Genomic DNA, 19,200 nt, shown 5'->3' with positions numbered 1-19,200 from the left:
AGAATATTGAGACCAGACCTTTATGCCAAAATGTGTGAAACAAAGATCATATTCCCAGCAGTCAGCAGACACTGTTTTTCATATCTAAGAAATACAAAAAAGGCTGATTTTCATTTGTGTTCAGCTTACAAACAATATGAACAACATGATTCTCAATTGTAGAAGTTGCAGAAGCTTTCCACATCCATTTTTGACAGTTGGAACAAATATATTGCTTGTAGTGGGGTCGTGAATTGACAGCCATGATACAGTGATCCACCTTATATTAATCATCTATGCAAAATTTGTACTGAATCAAATATATACATAGGCTCTGGCCCTTGCCTTCTGCTTTTAGCTTCCAAGTCTGGATGCTATCATGTCGAGTGTGAAGGTACTGCTTTCAGACATGCTTCACAAACCCAATCTTCAAGCGCATCCATCGCTAGAGCCTGCTTGCAATACCTTCCAAAAGAACGAACGTTATTTTCAGAATTGAAGGTCAAACAAATAAACTACATATGAATCAAGCAAGAAATCTGCTTCTTAATTTAATTGATTACAAGCATTGAAACTTAAGATTGAGTGATGGTAATCTTACTTGTGATGCCCGATAGAGCATTGGGAGCAAGTTATAATCAGTTCTTGAAAGCCAACATCACCACATATATCACAGACCTTGTCCTGTTGTAAAAAGGCAATATCACGTTAGAATTTCCATATAATTATTTTTAATTATTAATTACTATAATAAATTTGACAAACATGAGAAAAAAAAAAACTTTGGTAAAAAAAAAAGAAATACCATGAAAGAAACCAGCAGTGTAAAAAAAAAGATATATTAGCAACAAGAAAACGACAACAAAAGAGGCAAGGAAGGAGAGGTTTTACTGGTTGCTCGTTGCCACCACTATCACCATCAACACCGTCACCACTGCCATGAACCCCGTGGGTATTGCCATCATCGTTGGGTGTTCCATCGTGTGGACCGGTAAAGCCACCCTACACAATGAGAAAAATGAGAACATATACATCCTAAAAAACAGTACAAAAAACTCAAACACATCCTAAATGCTACGTGAAAAAAACAACAGAAGCTAGAAGCTCATATATACTTTAGTGACTGCTGAGAAATTGAGAAGCCGATGTAAAAGCCGGTCCTCCAGTGACTGCATGTCCTTTTTCCACTCCTGCCTTAGCCGGTCCTCTATTGATTGCATGTCCTTCTTCCATAGTCGCCTCAGTTTGCCCGCAGCTCGTCTCAAGTCACGCATTCTGACCAAATCGTCATTTACCGTCCCCCTTCGCAACTGCAATAAGATCGAATAAGATGTTAGTCAATTGTAAAACAAGGGATTGTTGGTTATACAAAGAACTGTCCTCACCGACGATTGGGCGATGTGAACAAAGCGATGAGGTGGCACTCGTGCTGATGTACGACAACGGGCAACTGATGTTGTTGGGGATGCTGTGTGCGTCTGAGGAGGGGGCGGCATGTGCCTCTGAGATTGAGCAGCTGGAGTGACATCGACCTCGTCGTCCACCAAATGAGGGCATGACTGGTTGTCCTCTCCAGATATGTCAATGTGCCTCCGCTTAACGCCATCATTAGCTCTTTTCTGCTTCAATGCTCTCCTTTTCTCTCTTAAATGGACACCTCCTGCAACTCGATCCTTCAAATGCCATATTGGAACGTACTGATGTCCCTTAGATAGAGAGACAGTTATGTCAACCCAATATGGCATTTCTTCCTCCTCCGGGGTGGGCTCCAAGATGTGGTGTGCCCACAACTGCACAAAACATACATTGTAATTAGTTTGAAAAATAGTTCACATACGACAATAAAAAACTAGTAGCGTTTTGCTCACCTGCTGAGTGGATTCTAAATTTTTCACCGCCTGGTAGAACAACTTCGGCTTGTGCTTGCACTCCCATTTACACATTCGTGGATAAACGTTGTCTTTCTTAACGTGTAAGGCCATTAAGTTTTGGAAAGCAGGAATGGCTTCTATTGCCCAAAATTACAAATCAATTGTAAACATTATAATCACTTAAATGTTATACGACATGCCTTAATAAAATATTATGAGAAAAGGAAAATGGAAAACATTAGGTAACATTAATTGTATCGCCCATACAAATCCGTATAGGTTGTAGCGGAAAAGTTTAGGCTTCTCCGACGTTACTGGAGGAACTTCAAACCCCCTTAATAAATAGTCCGCAGTCAACCTCCATACATAGTGATCCCATGGGAATGCATTCCAGGCTTCAATATCCTCGACCAACATCAACAGCCACAGCGTTACACATCTTCTATAGTCTTGTCCGAATAATATATTATTTGCGAGCAAGACGAGGGCAATCTTTGTTGCGTCTCCTGACTGCTCAAATTTGCCTTTCTGGAACCTCTTAAGCACTGTCAACAACTTCACATTCTTCCCTTTCCAGTATCTGGAGTGAATTCCTCCAGGGACTAGCTTGTAGAGACGTGAGAAAACATCTGTCATGGGGCCGAACTTCAATCCTGTCACAAGGCAAAACTCACGCTTGGAGAAGCGAGCCTTGATCTTGCCTATGGCAAACCAGAACTCATGCTCCATTGCGTCTGGTTCAGTGATTCTGCGTTGCATGATGTTCTGCAGGAGACCAGCACAGAAGAAGCCTTGTGGATATACGTCCAACAGCATGCCGAAGCACGTAGCCTTCACGGCATTGTACTCCCCTACCGCTAGAAGTGTCTTTTTTATGTATTGTAGGTGTGACCACTTACAGTGAGTGGTAATGCCGACTTTGAAGGCCCACTTGTCCCTCGTAACAACAAGCGAAGCTTCAAGGTTCTCGTATTCTCTAAAATCCATCTGGATGTAAGCTACACGTAATGAACAGTTAACTCAAAGAAACTACACATCATTTACAAAAAAAATTAATATTGTTACATGCCATGTAGAACAAGTGCAATATTTTTACATGTTATGTCTAATAACTAAGTTATTATACATCACATTTAAAAATCTTTGGTTGCTACACATCATGCCTGAAAATCCTAAATTACTACATGCCATGCATCAAAATCCTAAATTACTGCACACTATGCCTATCAATCCAAGTTGCTACACACCATGTTGAAACGATGAAGAGGAAACCAAATTCTGAGAGATCGGATGAAGAGGAAGGAGGGTATAGGAAGCCGAGTTATGGGAGGCAAAATGATGATTCGGATGATGAAAAGAGGAAGAGTCATGGCTATGGTGGTGATGAAGGTTATGGCCGCAAGAAATATAGGGATGACAACTCTGATGATGACGAAGAAAAGAAGCATCGCCGCTATAAGCACCACCACCACAGGCGCCATGATGACAATGATGAGTAAATCAGACTGGTGGTAAATCTCTGAATGGAGTTCATGCCATAATTGCTACTACTAAAAAAAAGGCTTGGGGGATGCCCCCTTTGGTGGTATCTACTACCTTTAGCCGAATGGTTCATGTTTGTCAGTGACTGTGATTGTCAATAAAATCCCCAAACATTTGGGTTACTGTGTTGTGCTTGCATATTATCAACTAGATGATGACAATGTGATGATGCCATGTGATGCTTATGTGTGTGCCTTTGAAATGTCTTTCTCTTTCAACCAAAAAAAAAAAAATAGCGACAAACAAAAAACATACCAGTGACGACTTGAAGACAAAGCTGAGAAGGCAGAGATGACAGAGTGAAGAAGATGTAATCTATGAATTTTTGAGAGGAAGAAGCGAAAGCTGGAATGAGATGTTCAAAGTGAGATGTTCATTTGAACTGCGTGGAGTGATTAAAGGCAGGGCGATTCATATTCAACCGTTTGTTTTTAATTGCATGGAGCATGCAGCTGATGCCATGAGGACTTGGATTGGTTGGTGGCTGTAGCTGTAATAAATCCTACTCGAACCAAATGATTGTTCCCCTTTACTTCAACTAATTTGTTCATTAGAAGATTACAAATGTGGATTTCCTTTTAGGAAAGCTTTTCAAGCCTCAAAACTTTGTGTTTTTACATACAGTGGGTGACAGGGTGAGTCCAACGGAAGAGGGAAAGAATCATTTTCTCAATTTGCATCTCAATCTTAAGCAATTTGTGCTCTTCAAAATAATAATAAAAAAAAGCTTATGCAATTTGCATACCAATATTAAACTTTTACACTTTCTACATCAAATAGAATGAACAAAATACATCATATAGACAGCAAAATTCTTGAGCTGTTTTAACACTTTCTACATTTCTAGCATCATACATCCACTCTTTCACAACTGAAAAACTTCTCTGGCCGTTGTTCTCCGGCCTCCGGCGCACGAGTTGGATTCTTTCAATCTTTTTCCTATGAATTTGCTCAACCAAATTGACAAATCTCCATTATCAAAATAGTCAAGAATGTCAAAATAGCCAAGAATGTCCATTTCTACAGCCTGTTAGCAAACACATGGAACAAACATGATGAAAATTTAAGTTCATTAGACCCTTTTTCCCAATAAAACCCTTTTTCCTAGAGAATAACAATTCAATGAGAAAATATGCATCCATAATCATAACATGCTCTTAACATGCACATCCATCATCATAGGGATGCAAAGAAACTAATAAATACACAAAAGACACAGGCTGAGAAGCAAGTACTTAATCTAAACAATTTTCCAGATTTGCAAAGACAAAGAATCACTTCTGAAACAGCTCATAACCAGACATTTTCAAGGAGAAAAAGAACAAAATGTGAATCTAAAGCTTCAAGCATATAGATAGAAATTAAATAAAATAATCATTTTTTTTCTGACAAATTAAGAGTATGCATCCCTCAGATGCATTAATCATCAATCAAAATCAGTCCACTACTTTTAATTTACATGATTACTCTTCACAGGGATGCAAGTCAAATTCCAATCCCAAAAATAAAATCAAGAAGCATATTACTGAAAATAATTAGATTATCTAATTAGCATATTTAAGATATGCCCATCCCTTGAAAACAGAGCAAAAAACAAAATAATCTACAACATATCATGATTAAAAATGAGATGAAATTAAGAAAAAAAAGAAGAAGATTAACATCCCTCAAAATTATCTATTCTTCAGAGCAGGTCAGGCCTATCAACTTATAAAATTCAATAGAAATTCATCATAGGGATGCAAACTTTTATTAAAAAAAATAATTTTTTCAATATAAAATGACATTTGTTTTAATCAACAAAATGAGTTAATTCATGAAAAGGAGATTATTCAAGACATAACAATGAAAACCCAGAAAGAGCAACCACGGGCATCTCTCAGATATGGAATTATCATCAATAAATCAGGCTACTTTTAACACAAAATATATCCAAACATCATTGAGATACAAAAATATGAAATTTGTACTTCGAATTTATAAAAAAAATGAAAAAAACCAGCTGAAATGTTAATCATCCCTCGGAATTGGATATTCGTCAATGGAAATAAATCGGTCCACTACTTTTACTTTACTTCTGGGATTAATTCTTCATAGGGATTCATTTAAAAAAAAACCAAGAAAAAGAGAAAGAAATCGCCATTGAAAAAGAAAAGATTTTTCTCAAGCGAACATCAAAATGAGAAATAATCAGTGAAGAAATTTAAGAAAAAAATACAAAATTTGGTGCCGATTGAGGGGAAGTGGAAACAGGAAATGCTTCGATTAGGAAATAAAGAGATTAGGGGTTTAGCCGCTTTAAAGAACAAGATGAATCAATGGAAATTACTTGATTGATCCTCGATATGTCATGAAATTACAATTAGCCATGAAACTTGATAGGATAGTGGGCTGGGCCTTGAAGGAAAGATGGGCTCTTTTTGGGGCCGAGGACGCCATGATTAGCTTTTATTTGGGGCCCAAGGAAGCCATGAGATTAAGCTCACTTCCCTCGTCTCTTATATTTTTTTAACTATTATTAATTAATTAATAATTAATGTTACAAAAGTTGAAAATGCATTAAAAAAACCAATGCCAATTAAGAAAAATAAAATAAACTAAATTAAATTACATAGTAATTTAATATTATATTAAATTATAAAATCAAGTTCAATTTTCTTAATTTTATTTTTTTATGTTAATTACATAGTAAGAGATTAAAGTATAACATCTTACCATCGTGATAAACTTAATAACATTAAAATTTTCGGACAAATATAATTAAGAACATTAAAATATTCTTACAAACATAAATGAAAACACATTAAAATGTTCCAACAAAGATAAGCAAAGAAATATTAAAATTGTTCCGATTTCCGACAACTAAGAATACTAAAAAGTTCCGACAAGGAAACAACTTCCGAAGAAAGTAAACCCGAACATCTTAGTGAAACATCTTCATCGCTAAGCTTGAAAATGATGAAAACACATTTCCCCTAATCCAATGCCGATTCCAATTCAATTTTTGAAAATTCTACAAATGCATAAACAAAAATAGCAAAGTAAAAGTTAAAGAAGGATTTTAAGGAAAATTAAGGAATAAGAACTTGTAAGAGAAGAAAGATTAAATGGCATGCATGAAAATATTACCTAAGTCCAGTTTGTCAATCTCCTCCATTTCTTCCTCGAAGTAAGTTGGATTTAGATGTGATGGTCTTCGTAGCCAATCGCGAGCACAAACAAGGGATTGCACCACCTTAGAAGTTAAAGAACCCCTGTATGCATCAAGCTCACATCGACCAGTGTTAAAAGCAGATTTCGAAGTAGCTGTGGATATAGGAATTGCCAAGACATCATGAGCCAAATGCGAAAGGACGGGAAATTTACGACTATTTGATTTCCACCAATCCAGAATATTGAATTCATCATCATCATCATCTTCATCATCAACAAGCTCTTGACTCAAATACTTATCCAGGTCCGTTTTTTGTTCCGTGCATCGACTTTCCCTATACTTTTTGAAATCTGAGCTCAAACCCCTTTTCTTTTTCTGAAGTAGGTTAGTGTCACCAAAGGCTTGTGTTTTTTGGCTCATTTGGCTTCTATCACTCACTTGCTTAGATTGCGAGAGTTCCATCATTCTCTTGTAATCATATAATAACTCAAAGACTGCTTCCTTGACTTCTTTGGTCATCACTTCAGCTTCCTCTTCTGCATACATCACTGTAAAACAAAATTCCACAAAGTCAAGTTTATTCCGAGGGTCAAGAACAACAGCAACATAAAGCAACACATTCATTTTTCCCACATTCCCCCAATACTTATCATACTTTTCCTTCATTCTTTTGGCCATTGTACTGAATTCAGCATCACTACTTGACTGCCAATTTCGCAAAAGACGATAAACTTCACAAATTTCCCCCAAGAAAATGTTAGAAGTGACACAAAATGAACCCGCAACTTTAAAAGGGAGTTCATAGAAAGGTTGCAAGAAAAGGACTAACCTCCTAACATTTACCCAATCATTACTATCAGGCACCCCATCTCCCAACAAAAGCTCATCTTTATAAAAAGGATCCTCATCTTCAAACCTCTCAAAAGCCCTTTCAAATTTTTGAGCTACATCCAACATCAAGTAAGTGGAATTCCACTTGGTGCTAACATCTAAGCACAAGAAATTCTTGGATTGAATCTCTTGTATCTCAACACACTCTTTAAATTTTTGCAAGCTAGATGATGATTGTCTGACATATATTACTGCCCCCCTAACACGAGCAACTAAATCATTAAATTCGTTTAACACATCACTAACAATTAAATTGATAATGTCTGAAATGCATTTCAAATGAAGATATTTGCCTCGTAGAATACCCATTCCAAATAGGTTGAATCTATTCTTCAAGAAAGATATTGCATCATCATTTGTACTAGCATTGTCAACTGTGATAGTGAAAACCTTATCAATTCCCCAATCTCGCAAACACATCAAAATTGCCTTCCCATTAGCATCACCTCTGCAACTAGAAACCCGAAAAAAGTTCAACATTTTTTTGTTTAATTTCCAATCATTGTCTATAAAGTGTGCTGTGAGAGACATACAGTCCTCTTGTTGCAATGAGGTCCAAGTTTCTACAGTAAAGGAAACCCTATGTGAAGAAGACTGCAAAAATTTCTTCAAGCTAATCTTTTCTTCTATATAGAGTTGATAACAATCCCTAGCAATAGTCCATCCTGATGGAACTTCAAACCTAGGACATACAAGTTACATCCATAGCCTATATTCTGTGCTTTCCACAAACTTAAAGGGCAACTCATCTAAAATGATCATTTCAGCCAAAGACCTCTGAATGGCCTCCTGATCAAATTTCCAACTGCCTTCTAAATCAGAATCTGCTTCGTCATCAGTATGAGAAATCTTTCTCCAAACTCTTTTATGATCAGCATGAAACTCACTATCACAATGATTGCATGGCTCACCGTCCTCATTCACGAATTTGGCGGAGTGACCCCTTGTTTTTGACCTTGGCTTAGTTGACTTTCTCTTGATTCCACAGCTAACAGGTCGACTGGTTGCTTTATTTGCATTACCTTCATATTGAGTTGTGGGCTCAGTGGATTCATCATCTGTGTCTTCCATTTCGTAGGACATCTTTGAAGAAACAAAAATTTCAGATTAGACATCTTATTTGGTTAAATCAAAGCTAATACAAGCTAAACAATAACATCAACCCACAAAAAGACAAACAGTGAGCCAGTTACAAACTGACAATCACCTTGGACAACACCAATGGAAAGACAAGAGCCAAGCAAAGTGGGTCGGGGCGCCGGCGGCAGCAACTGCAAAGCGGAGTGGTGGGAGAAGAGAGAGTTAGAAAGAGTCTTTCTAGTTTTGAGAACCCTAGAGTCTAAAGCGGCGGTAACTTAAGGTTATAACGTGCTTGTATATACACCATAAATCGGTTAACCGATTTCCGATCACTTTAACCGACCAAGCACCAAAGAACCGAACGAACCGAATGAACCGAATTCAAACATTCGGTTCTCTCAGAAATGGAGTTATCATCAATAACCGAGAAATTTTTCCGATCAACTTTAACCAAGCAATGAATTAACCGAACGAACACTGAAGAACCGACTTGATCGATCAACCGAATTAACCGAATTCAAGCATTTGCATATCTCAGAAATGGAGTTATCATCGATAATTCAGGCTTGTTTTAACATGAAGATACCCAAAACATCATTGGCATGCAAAAGCAATAAAATTTGAACTTTGAATTTATACAGAAAACACCAAGAAAATGAAAGAAAATTCGCCATTCAAAAAGAAACGATCTTTGTCATAGCCGTAATCAGTGAAGAAATTTAACAGAAAAAAGAACAGAATTTGATGCCAATTGATTAAGACCAGCGAACCGGAAAATGCTTGTATTGGCAATTAGGGGCTGTAGCCGGGGTTTTAGCTGCTTTGAAGAACAAGATGAATGAATAGAAATTGACTGACTTGTCCTCTTGATATAATGAAAACTACGATTAGCCATTAATTTCTTGAGAGAGTGGGCTAGGCCTTAGTGGAGAAGTCAGAGTCTAGGGGGACCCACCAAATCCCCACAAATGCCAAAACTTGACTTGTACAATCTACTACATATAAATGCATAGGTGTCTTGTTGGAAATGACCGTGTAGTCCTGTTTCTGGTATAATACTTTTGGTAGCTCAACTGAAAAAACAAATCTCCATGGGATCAAAGAACAGGAATCTGGCTCTGGGTTTGTTTGCCTTCGCTGTGTTCTTAATCTCAGGTGTCAAATCCTGGACTGGTGAGATTCATGGTAGAGTTGTCTGTGATGTTTGTGCCGATTCTTCAATTGGACCTGAAGATCATGTTTTAGAAGGTTCCTCTCTCTATCTTCGTTTCTCTTCTTTTATTTTTAATTCATGATTATGGTTGTTTGATTGGTAAAGTTATGTTTTTTAGCTGGAATTTGAAGTGGGTTTTGTGTTGGAATTGTGATTCGTTCATGTGTCGGAGGGTTTATAGTTTCTGGGTAGTGATAAAGTTGTGCCTTTTTTTGGTTTAATTAGTGGTTATATGCTGATGAACTTGAAATGGTTGTAGCTGAATCTGTATTAAATCAGGTGATGGATGGTCCTGTTGATCTTGTTTGTGTAACTGCATTTGATTGATTCAATTTGTGCTTAAATTGAAAGAAGAAAACAAAAAAAAAAATTGCCTTTTGATGGTGTGATTAATTCTGTATTTTGCACTTTGTCTGTTTGAGTGATTTACCTGTAATTTGCTTTACTTTGTGTAAAATACTTCTACGATTCATGCTTGCTTGTTTGTTTTATCTGTGGCTAATTAGGTTGCAAACAGTTATTCTAGTGTTAGAAGGGGTTCTCTGAGCTGACTGCTGTAGTCAATCCTTTTTATGTAGGCTGCATCCTCAGAAAAGTCTGTGTAAGCAATTCCGTTATGGTTTGATTGTTGACATGCTCATAGTCTTTGGTTTTGTTTTCTTTCTTCTATGACTGTGATGGCTTCCCTGTTAGCTTTCTTGACCTGATTTCACTTTTTGTTCTTGCTTGGTTGTTTAAATTGCTGCAAATTGTGAAAGACAGTTCTAGGATTCCAAAGTCATAAAGATATAGCAAATTCACCAACTCAGCATCACCATGCTTGTTGAGATGAAGTTATCTATTTCCATCAGTATAATGATCAGAACTAAGCTTCTTTTTGTCCCTTTTGTTTTTTGCTTACTTGGTGAGGCAAGTGGATTATCAACAAAGGAATGGATACTTGCTGAAACTTTCTTATCGATGGTAAAGGTGTTGTATTTTAAATGTAAATCCTCTTTCATTTCCACTAGTAAAATAGAAGCTGTTTGCAATCAATATAACTGTTCCCGGAGTTAAAGGTGAAACTTTTGTGATTGTGGAATGAGTTATCAATGCTGCACATGTAGATGAGAGCAAACTTTGTAATTTTTGAAGAGTAGCTGATGAACTTTGATCTCTTTTTCCATGATAACACTGGAATCTTTTTCCAGTTGCATTCCATATGAGTCTTTCTCCCCTTGTTTTATCTGTCTTAAGGAGGAGGCAATGCACTCACACTTTATCAGTTTAATTGCCATTGTTGGTGATTGCTGATAACTCCATCTCTGTTTCGAGTCATTTTCATCCTCCAACTTGTACTATGCTTTGATGCTTTAAAGGACAAAATAAGATTCATGTATCTAGTTGATTTCCTGAACACTTGAATCATAAAAAATTGGGGTCTTTTTGTGAAAATCTTAACTAATATTTCAAACATATATTTGATCAGTGTTTCTTGTGGTCATGTACAATGAATGTTATGGTGCAGGCGCTGAGGTTGCTGTTCTTTGCATTACAAAATCTGGGGAAGTAGTAAACTATCAAGCTTTCACAAATACAAAGGGGATCTACACTGTGGCTGAAACAATGCCCGAGAGTGACCGTTGGGATGCATGCTTAGCACGACCCATCAGTAGTTTCCATGACCACTGCAACCATCTTGGGGAGGGCAGCACCGGAGTCAAGTTCACCTACAATCGTCCGTCAGGTCATTTTCACACTGTCAGACCTTTCGTTTATCGACCCACCAGCGCTCCGACCTACTGCATATAATATGCTAGTCAATGCGTGTACTTTAGTTGCTATCGAGGATGTCTTAACAGAATCAAACGAAACAAATCCTATTTAATGTTGTATTTTATATGTGCTTCTCAATACTCAAATGTGCATGTTTCTGATATTCACCATGTTCTATCTTGTGGCCTACCTGTGACAAACAAAGAATTACAAGTACCCTTGCTGTAAGGTGGTATGAGCCATGTCTGTTCACATCTTCTTTCTCTTCATCTAAGTTCTATTTGATCTTCTGTTTGGTTAATGATGAATCTAACGATTTTCAATCAAATCCTTTCGATGTTGTTGATTTGATACACGTGAAAATCTTAAATTTATTAAATTTTACGTTACACGTACGATTGTAGAATACGTGAATATTTAGTAAAACGTATTGAATTTTGAAGTACATGACAGCGAGAATCAATTCTCTTTCAACTGTTAAAATTTAAGACTTTTCTTGAAATCCCTTTTATCATAAAGCTAATCTCGCTTTATCCATAAAGAAGAAAATGGTAAGTTGCGTAGGTGGCTGAGCAGAGATTATTGCACCCAAAAAAAAAGTCAAAGTCAAAGCGCGTAGCCATGGATGTGACATTGGACTTTGGCGGGACCAGGTAGTTTACGTGGCGAGACCTGGTAGGACCATATACGTGTTCACAGGTTCATTGCTAATGGGACAAAACTATCCCCCTCCAACTACGCTTTATGCCGCCGACGAATCATGGGTATATAAGTCATATCAACATTAACTGCAAATATACCGTTGGAAAGAAAGGGAGAAGACAAGACAATGAAAAGAAAAGAATTCTGGTGATCCAGAGACAAAACAGAGGGAGGGAGAGAAACTCAAAGTTTTTCTTCTTTTTCTTTTTTTGGATTTTTGACTTAGTTTTTGAAAGATGATACAATGGATAAAGCAGCTCAAAACGGCATTTGGGGTGGCGTTTTTATGGCTTGTTTGTTTGATTTACTTCACCCAGGTACCCCCATTTTTTCTTCTTCTTTTTTCTCGGTTTTGATTCATGGGATGCATAAAGATATGAAATTTCATTGCTTTGGGTTTCTTGATATTTGGGTTTCTGTTGGTTTCTTATTGGGTTTGACTAAGAATGATTTGTTGATTGTAGAATATTGGATTTGGAAGCCAAAGCAACTTGTAAATGACAAGTATTTTAGTTAATCTTTTGTTAAAACAAAGAAAGGCTCCTTTAGGTATTTGAAAGATTTTTTTTTTTGAAAAGTTCCAACACGTTTCATGATGGAACATAGGCCTTCATGATGTTGATGTTTGATTAATGTTGAGAAATGTTGATGAATGAGATCTTTGTCAAGTATCAAACTACATAATTGGAAAGCTCTTGCTTTTCTATGGGTTTCATATATAAAGTTGGGTAGATAAGTCTAAATGGCTTTTAGTTAAGTAGAAACATCACCATTTTCACCTGCTTAGATTCCCCTACGACTTTGCTAATATGAATCTTTTGTGTGATTTTGAGTTAATATCCCCAACAATATCTTCTGCATAAGCTTTTATAGTGAAACAAGCTCATATTGTTGTTCCGAGTTTGTAATAATTCTTATCTCTATGTTCTTGTAATTCTTATATCTGGAACCTGTTTCTATGAAGCTGAACCAATCCTCCCTATGTGTTTGTTTTTGCCCCTTTATACCATGCTTTAAGTTTGGATCTGAATTAACTTATTGACATGTGAATACAGGGTTTCAGATCATTTGTATGGACAGCAGTTTCCTACCAGCTAAAGGATAGGATTAAGTTGTCACCCTCAGCCTCCCAATTTGTGTTTTCAATTGCATTTTTCCCATGGAGCATAAAGCCTATATATGGGTATGCATCATTCTTGTGCTTATTGGTCATGGTGTCATGCATAAAGCGTATAAATGAATCTTTTAGTAATGATAATATCGAAATGGAAAAAGAATCTCTTCAGGCCAAATGTCTTATGACACATGAGAGGTAATGGCCCTGGTATATGCCATACAAGGGTGTTATTTATTATGTAATCCAATCCATGCAAGAGCCTTAATAGAACATGATGAAAACTATCTTGCTGAAGAATATAAGCTGAAAAGAAACTGCCCTTTTAGCATTATACTATCTCTTGATTATTTGTTGGAACCTTACTTGTTTCCACGTGCAGGATTTTGTCTGACTGCATTCCCATTAAAGGGAAAAAAAGGATTCCATACTTGGTTATTGCAACTGTGATGTCTCTTGTGCCATGGCTTATTCTGGGTGTAAATGCAACCTCAAGGAGTTCCATGTGGCACCTCATAATCTTATTAACTGTGCAAAACCTTGGTTCTGCAATGGCGGATGTTGTGGTTGATGCAATGGTTGCGGAGGCTGTAAGATGTGAGAAGTATGTTCATCTATTAAATTACTTTGAATTTCTGTGTGATAAAACTTGATAACCACTCAATAAGCTTATTTGGCATATGACCACATTGGCATGCAAACTCGTTGGCTGCTTTACCTTATTGTATGGCATCAAAATGGTTGGCCAAATGTAAGTATTCCCTTATTAAAATTTGGGGTGGTGGAATATTTTTATGTTTATTTCATGTTGATGATGTTGCATCATCTACTCTGTGTATTACTTCTTTCTGCAACATGCTGCCCTTTTACGTTTTCTGCAACCAATTGTTTTGTGGTTTTCTACATATTGTGAAGAACAAAAGACTTACAAGGTTGAACTAATTTTTTTCAGGGCCTTATTTGCTGGAGACCTTCAGTCGATATCGTGGTTAGCAATGGCTTTTGGTGGAATATGTGGCAGTTTGTTAGGAGGATATGCACTAACCAACTTAGAGATAGATATTATTTTTCTTCTTTTCTCTGTACTTCCAGCCATACAGTTATTTTCGTGTGGTTTGGTTGAAGAGAATTCTATGGACAGTGAAGTTTTCTCTAAATTCTCTAATTCAAGTGATTCCCATCTTTTGAACGGGAAGACTAACAATTTGAATGAAGATGGTTCTTTGGAAAAGAAATCCAATGTTACTGTCAGAAGAAGAAAGAAGAACCAAAAGAAAAGCAAAAAGACACAATTTATGCCTAGAAAAGGCAAGAGTCCTGGGAAGGGCAAGTCCCTGGCAATACAGTGGTTCCAGTCCCTGAAAGATGCTACTTACAGTTTGTGCCGTGCTTTTAAACAGCCAATCATTTTGAGGTAACTATTAATTTACTTTCTGGTACTAAGAGTTAAATGTAGTGTCAGTTTAAGCTTATTGAATGCTTTGCATATCCAAGGCAACTACTTGAAATGTTCATCACTGAAATAGATAATGAATCATTGTCTAGAACAGACTGCACTGATGTTGGTCCACATATATGTTGGATTCAGCACTTTGTCTGTAGATGCAGATTCAAAACAGCATTTAAAGATGCCTATCCAGCATTGAATAACGGGAGCTTTTTCTTTAGTGTTAACCTAGTTGACATGGTTGTTTGATATTGTTGCCAATTTCTATTTTACAGTTCTTTTCGTCATTCTAATCATGTCTTCTTTTCATTTAATTTGCCCCTGGGAACTCCAGACCAATGGCATGGTTTTTCTTAGCACACATCACTGTTCCAAACCTTTCAACTGTCATGTTCTACTACCAGACAGAGTTCTTGAAGTTGGAAGCATCCTTTTTGGGGACTGCTCGCGTTATTGGATGGTTAGGCCTCATGATAGGGACATTTACCTATAATCAGTACTTGAAGAAAATGAAGCTACGGAGAATTCTCATGTGAGTGCTTAGTAGTTCAGCTCAAAATTCATTTGACAAATATTTTTTATTCTCGAAAACAATCAAATCACATTGCACTTCATATTCTACAAATATAATGCAGGTTGGCTCATGTTGGTTTGGCTTTCTTGAATCTCTTCGATATTGTTTTGGTGTCTCGAACTAATGTTGCCTTTGGAGTGTCAGACAAGACCATGGTGCTGTGTGGATCTGCTCTCTCTGATGCCATCAACCAACTCAAGTATGTTTAACTTTTTCTTTTGATAATTCATCAACTTAATATGAGAATGCTAAACAAGAAATTCTTCGTCAAGTGCCAACGACACATGCCTTTTTCTGTCTTACGTGTGCTTGTTGGAGATTTGACATTCTCTTCTCCACCAACCTGTTCACCAACATTCCAAACATTCATAGATTTGCTAGACACCAGGCAGGCTTGAATGACCACAGTAATGAATCTTACTTCATGCTCTTCCTCTCACTCCATGTGATTGCAGGTTCATGCCATTCTTGATCTTGTCTGGACAGCTATGCCCACCAGGAATCGAGGGAACACTATTTGCTCTCTTTATGTCAATAAACAACTTCGGGTCCACTGTAGGATCATTTGTAGGTGCTGGATTAGCATCAATCTTGAACATCTCTTCAGGATCCTTCGACAATCTTCTTCTGGGCATCGCTATTCAACTCTTCTGCACTTTCGTTCCAATTATGCTCCTGTTTCTGATACCCAAGGAAGCTACAGGGATAGCATCATAACCAACCATCGAATTTTCGAACAGACAACTAAATCACTAGCAGCTGAAGATGACTAGATAATATCCTGACATCATTTTAGACCTTTTCAATCAATTTTGTTGCCTGCTGAAATGCAGTTAGAGACAGATAATCACATTGTGATATGTACAAAAGATAATCATTGTATAAACAGTTTTGGTTGATTGAGTATACACAGCTAAGTCTAATCAATTATTGAAAGAAAGATCGAGGATTCATTCTGAATGGAAAAAAAGGTTTGAGTGGGTGAGAAGCTTGCTCTCATATCAGAGCCAGGTTTCGATCCTGGGACCTGTGGGTTATGGGCCCACCACGCTTCCGCTGCGCCACTCTGATTTGTTAGTTCTTCTTCTTGAATGTTTTTTATTTGGGGGAAAAATATTTATCTTTGATTTTGACTACTCAACTTAAAATTCAAGGACAATAATGGGTATTTTTTAATTAAAAAACCACATGTATCTAAATTAATTAAATAAGATTTAAATATCTTATATTTGAATTTAAAATGACTATAAATAATAATTTTATTATTCATTTCAAATTCAAACAGGGTACAAATATCATCCTTTAAATACTTAATATTCGAATTCAATTAAAATAAATATGTATAAAACATATTGTATGCAAAAGGGTTTGAGCCTTAATTAATAGTCTTAGCAATTTAATCAAATTATATAAATAGAAGTTATATTTAATTTTTTACTTAATTATATATATATAAGTATTTAAAAGGATTTGAGTATTTAACGAGTAATTTTAAGATATTAAAATATTAATTTAAATAATATTTTTAAATTTTATTCGAGTAATTATAAATTAATAAAGTACGAATTCGGGTAGCTAAACCTGTCAACATCCCTACTTAGTCAGCTCTTCCCCTTCCCGTTACTTCTCTCTCTCTCTCTCTCCTCTGCAACAAAAAGCTAGAAAAAAGAAGATTTCGAATCAATTTTCTTTTTTTCTTAAAGAAAAGGGAAAATGAGAAGAAGACCTGGAATTGGAGGCTTACAGACAGCTGCAGCGGCTAGGGTTTGTTAATCTTAATTACAATTATCCAAATTAATCTCAATTCAGCCTACAAATTCTACCTTTATTTATTTAATTTTGGAATTTTCAGGATCAATATCGATTACTGGGAGAAAATGTAGCCAAGTTAAGAACCGATCTCATGAAAGAACAACTCGCTACCTTTCGTTCTCAGCTCGAAGAATTCGCTCGAAAACACAAGGTCAAAATTTTTTTACCCCTTTTTGTTCTCACTATTTTAAATAAATTTGAATTTTTTTTTATTTTTTTGAGTGGTGATTGGCAGAATGATATTCGTAAAAATCCGGCTTTTAGGTCACAATTTCACGAAATGTGTGCTAAAGTGGGAGTGGATCCTTTGGCTTCAAATAAGGGATTCTGGGCTGAGCTTTTAGGGATTGGTGATTTCTATTATGAACTTGGTTGGTATCCTAAATCATCCCTTTTCCAAAAAAAAGAAGCTTTTTCTTTTGTTTGCAAGTTTTCTTATTCTTTTTGTAGCTTAAATTGATTGTATTTCTATCTGTTTAGGGTAAAGTTATGCGCTTTATGGCTGTTTTTTCAATTTTAGTTAAGGTTTTGATCTGCTTATCTGTCTTTCGTATTCGAGCTTTTTCTTTGCATGCAAGTTTCTTAAGTTGTTAGCTGTTTTGTTTTGCTTTATGGCATTATGAACTGTAACTATGGCAGTATTGGATCATTTTTGGTACAAAGTTGTATGATTGTGAAATTTTATTTCTGGATATGAATCTGTAAACTTCTCTGCTTCCAAGCATGATGCATATGTTCATGGCTTCTGAAGTCTTATTATCCATTTGGAAGTTTTAAGTTTTCACCTTAGCATGAAAAGGCATTTGTGTAGAGTGCTTATAATGAGGTTTTGGTACTTGGCTAGACAGGGGTGCAAATTGTTGAGATTTGCTTGTCGACTAGGCCCCTTAATGGAGGTTTGATCGACCTGCAGGAACTTTGCAAATTGCTTCGTCAGAAACGAAAACATGATCGTGAAGCTGTTTCTGAGGATGACTGTTTACGTGCTATAAGTAAGCTGAAGGTATTGTAGTAAAGTTATTTCCTATGTAATTCGTATTGATACTGAATTAGTTTGCCAGCTTGGCTACATTTCCCTTTTCCTTTTTTTCACCCCTCAGGATGAGCGAGTGGAAAGTGCATGAGCAGGCTGATTGGTTTTCCTTTGACCTTTGTTTTGGGCAATATTATAACTTGAGGATATGTTGAATTGTTTGCACCATTATTGTTTCTTGCTAGAATTGAATTCTGACTTAGAATTGCATGGTTTAAAGAATGGAGTTTTCTTATAAATTTTTATGCTGCCAATTTAACGGATCACGCATGTACTGCTTGTATCTTCCAGACATTGGGTAGTGGATTTGAGGTGATTTCTGCTGGAAAGAAAAAGCTTGTTCGATCTGTTCCAACTGAGTTGAAGAAAGACCATAACGAAATTCTGGAGCTGGCACAGGTTTGTCATATTTCTGTTTGTATGCTGCAACAAGTAACCAATGTAAGTAATTGCTTAATTGATATTCTACTTGTTTTCTCTCTTAGGCTCAAGGGTATGTGACCGTTGATGAGGTAGAGAGACGGCTTTCCTGGACACATGGACGTGCCATCGACGCCCTTGATACTTTATTAGATGTAAGCTCTTGCAACATCTGGCATGTTGATCATCTTATTGTTATTTTGGATTCATGTATTTCACAAAATCCCTGTTGGTCAACGCAGGAAGGTCTTGCGATGATTGATGATGGCCATAGTGATGGCAAACGCCGATATTGGTTCCCCTGTGTATCCTCCATCTCCTCGTTTGGAGCTGATAGTTAACATAGATGTATTCTGCTTCTTTTTCTCTCTGTTTTCTTTTCCCAAATTCAAGTGTTGTGAACCTGCAAACGATTTATGTGAACTCACAAAGATAATGAGAAAGGAGGCTTTCATTTGTTTCTCCTCTATTTTTCATGCTTTCTTATTTCTATCAACACCTGCAGATTCAACATCTTAAAACCAAAGCAAATCTCACCACCATCACTAACAGTAAGGATGAACCCTTGCTATGTCGAACAGGAAAATGAAGAAGAGATTAACCGTGGAGGCGA

At 36.6% G+C, this 19,200-nt stretch overlaps 6 protein-coding genes, 1 long non-coding RNA gene and 1 other non-coding gene across 12 annotated transcripts; 3 read left to right on the top strand and 5 right to left on the bottom strand.

Annotated features, from left to right (window-relative positions):
• LOC18593571 lies at nucleotides 60–1,980 on the bottom strand. Its single transcript, XM_007020854.2, has 6 exons — nucleotides 1,848–1,980; nucleotides 1,365–1,769; nucleotides 1,095–1,289; nucleotides 871–981; nucleotides 581–663; nucleotides 60–444 (listed from the first exon to the last, which is right to left on the bottom strand). Exons 1-6 carry the CDS (start codon nucleotides 1,959–1,961, stop codon nucleotides 357–359), a joined length of 996 nt encoding a protein of 331 aa, XP_007020916.2. The 5' UTR covers nucleotides 1,962–1,980; the 3' UTR covers nucleotides 60–356.
• Nucleotides 2,052–3,733, bottom strand: LOC18593570. Its single transcript, XM_018124184.1, has 2 exons — nucleotides 3,648–3,733; nucleotides 2,052–2,837 (listed from the first exon to the last, which is right to left on the bottom strand). Exon 2 carries the CDS (start codon nucleotides 2,835–2,837, stop codon nucleotides 2,052–2,054), a length of 786 nt encoding a protein of 261 aa, XP_017979673.1. The 5' UTR covers nucleotides 3,648–3,733.
• LOC108662676 lies at nucleotides 4,033–5,702 on the bottom strand. The gene is made up of 2 exons (XR_001928628.1): nucleotides 5,392–5,702; nucleotides 4,033–4,419 (listed from the first exon to the last, which is right to left on the bottom strand). It is a non-coding gene; the product is annotated as an uncharacterized LOC108662676 (long non-coding RNA).
• LOC18593569 (zinc finger BED domain-containing protein RICESLEEPER 2) lies at nucleotides 6,168–9,351 on the bottom strand. 2 transcript variants are annotated; one of them, XM_018124114.1, is made up of 3 exons: nucleotides 8,645–9,351; nucleotides 6,522–8,520; nucleotides 6,168–6,405 (listed from the first exon to the last, which is right to left on the bottom strand). In XM_018124114.1, the coding sequence occupies exons 2-3, from the start codon at nucleotides 7,966–7,968 to the stop codon at nucleotides 6,368–6,370; spliced, it is 1,485 nt and encodes a 494-aa protein (XP_017979603.1). In that variant the 5' UTR covers nucleotides 7,969–8,520; nucleotides 8,645–9,351; the 3' UTR covers nucleotides 6,168–6,367. The 2 variants fall into 2 exon arrangements, with proteins under 2 accessions (XP_017979603.1, XP_017979604.1); XM_018124115.1 differs by lacking the exon at nucleotides 8,645–9,351 and having other exon boundaries at nucleotides 6,522–7,094; nucleotides 7,376–7,394.
• LOC18593568 lies at nucleotides 9,512–11,742 on the top strand. The gene is made up of 2 exons (XM_007020851.2): nucleotides 9,512–9,765; nucleotides 11,238–11,742. The coding sequence occupies exons 1-2, from the start codon at nucleotides 9,609–9,611 to the stop codon at nucleotides 11,519–11,521; spliced, it is 441 nt and encodes a 146-aa protein (XP_007020913.1). The 5' UTR covers nucleotides 9,512–9,608; the 3' UTR covers nucleotides 11,522–11,742.
• Nucleotides 12,287–16,262, top strand: LOC18593567 (probable folate-biopterin transporter 4). Of its 2 annotated transcripts, XM_007020848.2 has the most exons (7): nucleotides 12,287–12,504; nucleotides 13,243–13,370; nucleotides 13,684–13,905; nucleotides 14,254–14,715; nucleotides 15,083–15,280; nucleotides 15,384–15,521; nucleotides 15,778–16,262. In XM_007020848.2, the coding sequence occupies exons 1-7, from the start codon at nucleotides 12,424–12,426 to the stop codon at nucleotides 16,037–16,039; spliced, it is 1,491 nt and encodes a 496-aa protein (XP_007020910.2). In that variant the 5' UTR covers nucleotides 12,287–12,423; the 3' UTR covers nucleotides 16,040–16,262. The 2 variants fall into 2 exon arrangements, with proteins under 2 accessions (XP_007020910.2, XP_007020912.2); XM_007020850.2 differs by lacking the exon at nucleotides 13,243–13,370 and having other exon boundaries at nucleotides 12,410–12,504.
• TRNAM-CAU lies at nucleotides 16,322–16,393 on the bottom strand. Its single transcript has one exon. It is a non-coding gene; the product is annotated as a tRNA-Met (tRNA).
• On the top strand, nucleotides 16,918–19,056 carry LOC18593566 (vacuolar protein sorting-associated protein 22 homolog 1). 3 transcript variants are annotated; one of them, XM_007020846.2, is made up of 7 exons: nucleotides 16,918–17,086; nucleotides 17,175–17,285; nucleotides 17,370–17,505; nucleotides 17,983–18,137; nucleotides 18,459–18,566; nucleotides 18,653–18,742; nucleotides 18,830–19,056. In XM_007020846.2, the coding sequence occupies exons 1-7, from the start codon at nucleotides 17,036–17,038 to the stop codon at nucleotides 18,926–18,928; spliced, it is 750 nt and encodes a 249-aa protein (XP_007020908.1). In that variant the 5' UTR covers nucleotides 16,918–17,035; the 3' UTR covers nucleotides 18,929–19,056. The 3 variants fall into 3 exon arrangements, with proteins under 3 accessions (XP_007020908.1, XP_007020909.1, XP_017980716.1); XM_007020847.2 differs by lacking the exon at nucleotides 17,370–17,505 and having other exon boundaries at nucleotides 18,048–18,137; nucleotides 18,830–19,049; XM_018125227.1 differs by lacking the exon at nucleotides 17,370–17,505 and having other exon boundaries at nucleotides 17,979–18,137; nucleotides 18,830–19,049.

The sequence above is a fragment of the Theobroma cacao genome, chromosome 7 (genome assembly GCF_000208745.1).
Source record: "Theobroma cacao cultivar B97-61/B2 chromosome 7, Criollo_cocoa_genome_V2, whole genome shotgun sequence".
In the NCBI taxonomy this organism is placed as follows: Eukaryota; Viridiplantae; Streptophyta; class Magnoliopsida; order Malvales; family Malvaceae; genus Theobroma; species Theobroma cacao.
Note: the sequence above shows the minus strand (reverse complement) of the source record. Positions and strands in the feature narration are given on the sequence as shown.

Bases quoted from the DNA above. Each gene is read 5' to 3' on its own strand.
- LOC18593566 (XM_007020846.2), top strand. From the start codon at position 17,036: ATGAGAAGAAGACCTGGAATTGGAGGCTTACAGACAGCTGCAGCGGCT. The intron at 18,567-18,652 runs GTTTGTCATATT...TTTCTCTCTTAG, and splicing joins AAATTCTGGAGCTGGCACAG to GCTCAAGGGTATGTGACCGT. The intron at 18,743-18,829 runs GTAAGCTCTTGC...TGGTCAACGCAG, and splicing joins CCCTTGATACTTTATTAGAT to GAAGGTCTTGCGATGATTGA.
- LOC18593567 (XM_007020848.2), top strand. From the start codon at position 12,424: ATGATACAATGGATAAAGCAGCTCAAAACGGCATTTGGGGTGGCGTTT. The intron at 14,716-15,082 runs GTAACTATTAAT...TGGGAACTCCAG, and splicing joins AAACAGCCAATCATTTTGAG to ACCAATGGCATGGTTTTTCT. The intron at 15,281-15,383 runs GTGAGTGCTTAG...AATATAATGCAG, and splicing joins AAGCTACGGAGAATTCTCAT to GTTGGCTCATGTTGGTTTGG.
- LOC18593569 (XM_018124114.1), bottom strand. From the start codon at position 7,968: ATGTCTCTCACAGCACACTTTATAGACAATGATTGGAAATTAAACAAA. The intron at 6,406-6,521 runs GTAATATTTTCA...ATGCATTTGTAG, and splicing joins GATTGACAAACTGGACTTAG to AATTTTCAAAAATTGAATTG.
- LOC18593571 (XM_007020854.2), bottom strand. From the start codon at position 1,961: ATGGCCTTACACGTTAAGAAAGACAACGTTTATCCACGAATGTGTAAA. The intron at 1,770-1,847 runs GTGAGCAAAACG...TGTTTTGTGCAG, and splicing joins ATTTAGAATCCACTCAGCAG to TTGTGGGCACACCACATCTT. The intron at 445-580 runs GTAAGATTACCA...TTCTTTTGGAAG, and splicing joins TGCTCTATCGGGCATCACAA to GTATTGCAAGCAGGCTCTAG.
- LOC18593568 (XM_007020851.2), top strand. From the start codon at position 9,609: ATGGGATCAAAGAACAGGAATCTGGCTCTGGGTTTGTTTGCCTTCGCT. The intron at 9,766-11,237 runs GTTCCTCTCTCT...GTTATGGTGCAG, and splicing joins TGAAGATCATGTTTTAGAAG to GCGCTGAGGTTGCTGTTCTT.
- LOC18593570 (XM_018124184.1), bottom strand. From the start codon at position 2,837: ATGGATTTTAGAGAATACGAGAACCTTGAAGCTTCGCTTGTTGTTACG.